At 43.3% G+C, this 5,293-nt stretch overlaps 1 protein-coding gene across 1 annotated transcript; it reads right to left on the reverse strand.

Annotated features, from left to right (window-relative positions):
* Positions 1 to 2,326: 2,326 nt before the first annotated feature.
* On the reverse strand, positions 2,327 to 2,890 carry CCR75_004522 (uncharacterized protein; the record flags this gene model as incomplete). Its single annotated transcript, XM_067962608.1, has 1 exon — positions 2,327 to 2,890. One exon carries the CDS (start codon positions 2,888 to 2,890, stop codon positions 2,327 to 2,329), a length of 564 nt encoding a protein of 187 aa, XP_067815803.1.
* Positions 2,891 to 5,293: the final 2,403 nt, after the last annotated feature.

Genomic DNA, 5,293 nt, shown 5'->3' on the forward strand with positions numbered 1-5,293 from the left:
GTATGCAGTCGTGCTAACAACCAAACCGCAAGTAAGGCCATCGCACTCATTTGTAGAAAATCCACACGCTTGTGGTCGCTTTAAGATGTTTATCGGGTGGCCATCTGATAAAAAGAGACAGGCATCGTAACGGATCGATGCTGCTAGCTAATGCACGGCCCGTACTTTATGGGCCATCATAATCGAAGGATGACATCAAATTTGGCATCAAAATCTTGTACGATGAAATCATCACCGTAATGTTTACCGTTTACCGTGTATTGGATACCAACGATACGTCTCTTAACGTTACAGATGGGCCTGTTGCTAGGCGCACTGTAATCCTCGGTAGAGGTATATCGGACTTAATGAATTTGATCCTGCGATCTTATACTGATTGGCGTCGAATGAAATTGTTTGACGCCCCACAATCAACGAGGGACTTTAGTGGCAACTTATTGGCCACTATTGTTTTCAAGCTGATGAGGTTAACGTCATCACCTGGGGCCAACACACACAATATTGCATAAGAGGAGCAACTTTTGTCAGAAGATTTGCAAATTCTTTTGACGTTGCTGGATCAGGGCGCTCCAAACATACTGACCCGACCGTTTTTTGACGATCCGTCTCGCCGTTCCGATTTCGCAACAGCGCCAGAATCGCTTACTCTGCAGTTCCTAGCGGGAGGTCGATCGTTTCGCTCAGCGTTTTTTTGGCACTGGGCGCGGGCACTACACTCATAGGCTTACTGGCCCGTCTTTTGACAACGATTCTATTTTTGCAATCGTTTGTGACTTGAAGGGCGAGATTTCTCGCTCTCTACATACGAGAGGCCCATAGGTTCTGGACCTCCGTTTTCTTGTCGTCTCGGAGAACGATAAGCTCTTAAGTGGACAAATACCTGTTTCGGGCTGAGTTCCTCCTACATCACTTGGTCTAGCGTCTCTAATCCGAACAGGTGTAAGCTTCGGGCGGACGCGAATGCGTCGGCCTGCTAGCAGCATGAAAATGCCGCAGTCTCTATAGTTATAGCTGATGAGCACCCTGTTCTGTCAACACCTCCGCGTGTTTAGAGCCTTGCGGACGAAGCAAATTTCCATTTTATTGGCGCTCCGTCGAATTCTTGTCGTATAAACTCGGCTATAGCCGAATGTTGCTCTCCTTTGGAGAGCGAGTAACGGCTGGCCTGCCTTCTGCCGAGATCATACGTTCGACTGCTCTCCATTCAAGGTCACTCAAACGAGTGAACGTTTCACACATTGCGTGGAAGCCTTCTGGAGGTTCCTTATTTTGGATGGAACGTTGAACGGACTGCGACGTGCTACTTACGCTGGTAATAGTGAATATGAGGTGCCTCGATTGCTTTAGGTAGACTAACGTACAAAGGAAGGTAACAAGTAGCTAAGAAGTTTTAGCTACTAGAGGGCGGTACTAAGGCTTTAGTACAGAGAAAAAAGTAAAGCTGCATTAATATATTAAGTGCCTACGCAATCGTCTTCTAGCTTCTGACGTTAATAAATAAACAAGTAGCTATGTATAGCGCGTCCTCGCGCACCGCCCAATTGTGTCTTACAACGGTTGGTGGGGTTTATTTAAACTGAAATCGATAATTAACAGAACCATTGTCGTGTTGCCTCGATATACCAATTCTTTTTGATAATATTGAGGCAACAAGACAATGCATCTGATAATGTTCGATTTAAGTTTTAATAAACCCCGCCAATTTTGACTTAATAGTTTTAATATTTCCAAATTTGGTAATATTATAACTTTAGAGTCAAAATTATAAAAGGATAATAATTTTGTACGTCTGCCATTAAGTTGTGGATTGATAGACTTACATCGTTTACTCCGAAAAAAAACAGAGTAGTTAAAGATTGAGAAAGCTGAGCGCTTAACGATTCCGGAGGCGGCATGCTGGTCGTTCTTAAAATCGTCGGGTTCAGCGCACCAGGGGTCTCGCGCATATATTTCTGCAGCACAGCAGCCTCCTGGAGTTCATCGGCCGAGTAGATATAAATGCCAGTCTCAAACCTTTCAATTGGGTAGCGTTGCACAAAAGCCAAGGACTTCAGCGGCGGCTCCCCGGGTGCTGGCAGGCAGAGCAAGCATTTTATTGTGTGGTGATGGTGTGGATGAGGACGGCTCAGGTAAAGATAAAGAAGACGTAAATGGCGCGGAAAAAGAAAATGTTAAAAGGGTGGTTTTATTGGTATGGAATGGAAACGCTGTATTAAGCGGAAAGTGGTCAGTACTAGCCCTAGCTAAAGGCTCAGCATGCATCGACTCTTAGGCATTTTAACTCGGCTGGTCTTGTCGTCGGTACTCCAGCAAGACATGTAAGAAATTATAATGTTTTTTCGAGTCGCGTTTTTAATCCAATCAAAGCATTTAGGTCCTCTCGGCTTATCCCGTCCAAGTGCAAATTTTGGCCTAATTTTTGTTTAGACCACCGATTTACTAAGAAATTGTAAAATCTCAGCGCGTGGGGTTTCTGCAACCAATTTGGCGAAAATACATACTCCAAAGCTTCTCTTTTATTCTTTGTAAGAGCATTGAGGAATGCGTACATGCGATGATCCAAGTCGTCATTCCCTGAGTAATTGTTCTTTGAAAAGTTTTCGGCGAATTCTTCAAAGTTCTTCGGCAAAATGCCTTTCGTTTTCGCCGATGCCAACGACTTTTCCGCAATTTGCCGGACGGCAATACTTGGAGAGCTGTTCCTTTCATCGTTCTGCCCGTCGACAAGAGCGTTTGGCACCTCTCTTAATCGTCGACAGAAGACACCGGCGACAGCGTTTGGTGCTGTTGTTGCCGCCATGACAATTGTCACGCCCGCCAGCAGAGCCAAAAATAGCAGTAATATACGCCTGTGCTGAGTTATTACAAGCTCGGATGGTACAGGCATCATTGCACGCCAGCAGAAAATTTACTTTTGAGTAATCGACAGCCAAGGCGTACAACAAATAGACTCGCCAATAGAAAACAAGAATAGTTTGAAGTAGTTTCTTTTTTTTCGACATTAAATTTTCAATACTTCAGTAAAGTCGCGCCAATTCTTTAGTCAGTGAAACATGAGACAATATGTGTATCCGGTCTCGTTCGCCTATCGCACGATAGCAGCCCGTTCATTAAGCGAAGAAATATGAGACAAAAGGTGCAATTCGACTTCTTCGCCTATTTATTCTTGCAGGGTGATACCTCGCACAACCAGACGTCTGCGATCACTGCCACGCATTAAACGAAACATCATATTGTCGCATACGGTTTGCATGATCCGCTTGTCGTTGCTGCACGGGATCGAGATCACGGAATTCCCATCTATCATGATACTTATACCGTAACAAGCGATTAACCCAATTCAGTGATGTAAATATTAAACTATGAAACCATCCCGACCCTGTGTCCTAATTATCCAGTAATTACTACAACATCCAAAGTTCATTAGTGTCATCTCCGTATTGTCGCTACAAATGGAAGCAAAATGTTTGCTACGTGTAATCCCGTTTAATCTGCATAAAGCAGTTCCAGCTGTCGTCATCTTAGAATGCTTAGTGCTAGCAGAAGAGACTTCAAAATAAGGATCTCAATTATTTTTAGCCATCTGGTGGAAGGCTCTTTAGCTTTGTAATATCCCGCTTGATTTAGGCTCATTCGGCGATGCAATTTTTGACTAATGTCTCAACAAACTGGCTGAAGCATCTAATGCTGACTGATTAAATATTTACAGTCACATAAAATTCTGCTGTATAATCAAGTGGTAAAATCCGTGTTGAATCCATGAAAAGGAGCAAAAAAAACAGTCAGACTTATTGCAGTTGCGTATGAGGATAAATTTAGAAAGGTCATTTTATCCCTTTCTAACTTACTGATCGACACCTCGTTTTGCGAGTCGTCATCGATTTCAAATTCATTTCTTATCAAAATCGAAATTTGCGTCTAACAGCGACGCTATCTCGACTGACAGCCTTGTAGTAATTACAATGGCAAGTTTCCACCACGATAACAGACAATTGTTTTAAGTGGTACCTAACTGCACGCCTGCGCCAACCACAGAATGCATACAGTAAAGTTTGCTCACATTTCGAAACATGTCACAACCAAAGTCACCCCTGACCGTCAATCTCAAGAGATAAATCGCAAAACGTTGGTGTGCAGAACAAGGACAATGGCTGCAGCAGAGCGCCGCTATCAATTCAATGCTGAAATGCTAGAAGTCGAAGGTTCCTTCAGGGGGTTTCAATATCTGGAAAAATAGGAATTGAAACGGAAAATATTAAGATATTTGAATCTTGAATTTTGATTCTTGTATATTAACAAAAAGCGTGTGCGTAAAATAAAAAGGTGTCAATTTACGGAAGGCAATGTAAGTATAAGAATTGGCGTGAAGGGTGTGAATTTAAGAAAAAGGGTGTGAATATAGCGTTTGCCTTTTTTATTATAGTAAATACGTTTAGTGTAATGGGGCACCATTCACTAGTACTGATTAGTACTAGTTAATCTTACAGATTACAGTCAAGGTGAGCTGCCTCGAAACTTCACGTACACAAAGGTATAGAGGAAGGTTCTATGAAGCTAAGGGTATTTTGAAGTCGAGAAATCTTAACGTGGCCACGCTATACTTACGCACACACCCTAGCACAGCGAAGCGGTTAGACCGTCTTCTCTTGCGTGCAGTGAGGTAGTTGTGGTGGGCGCGTTAGCGTCCTCACTGTAACGGGCTAAAGTTGTTCTAATGTTACACAGTCCCCGTTAAGTACATTTGGTGTACTTAAGGAGATGGTCAATTGCTAAATAATAGTAATTAGACCCAACACTCGGGTGTGGTGCACATTTGTGACCAACCCTTGTGGATGTGATGCACTTGGGTGCATTCACATTAGGAGGGATGACGCCCAGCGTCATCCGTAACGCGAGGTATCTATAAGATACGCTCGCAATACATATTAAATGATATCTATAGAGATAAGATTTTAATTGGAACAAAATTGGTATTTGTATTTAATTCTATTAAATAAATCAGTCTGAAAACTACTTCTTACTTGGTAAGTGCGCACGAGGAGACGGATTACTGCTCCTATGACGACACTTAACCAGAATACTTAGCATGTTGGGTGAGGTCGCTTGCGCGCCCACCACAACTGCCTCACTGCAAGCAAGAGAAGCAGGTTTAACCGCTTCCTCGCTGTGCTAGGGTGTGTGCCTTAGTAGAGCGTGGCCGCATTATGACGTGCCCGCCTACACTTGGTAGCACTTGAAATCCTTCCCACAACCCGCATCTCTGCGTGTGTACGTGAGGATGAGCCTCAATATT

This window comes from Bremia lactucae, linkage group LG8 (genome assembly GCF_004359215.1).
Source record: "Bremia lactucae strain SF5 linkage group LG8, whole genome shotgun sequence".
Lineage (NCBI taxonomy): Eukaryota > Oomycota > Peronosporomycetes > Peronosporales > Peronosporaceae > Bremia > Bremia lactucae.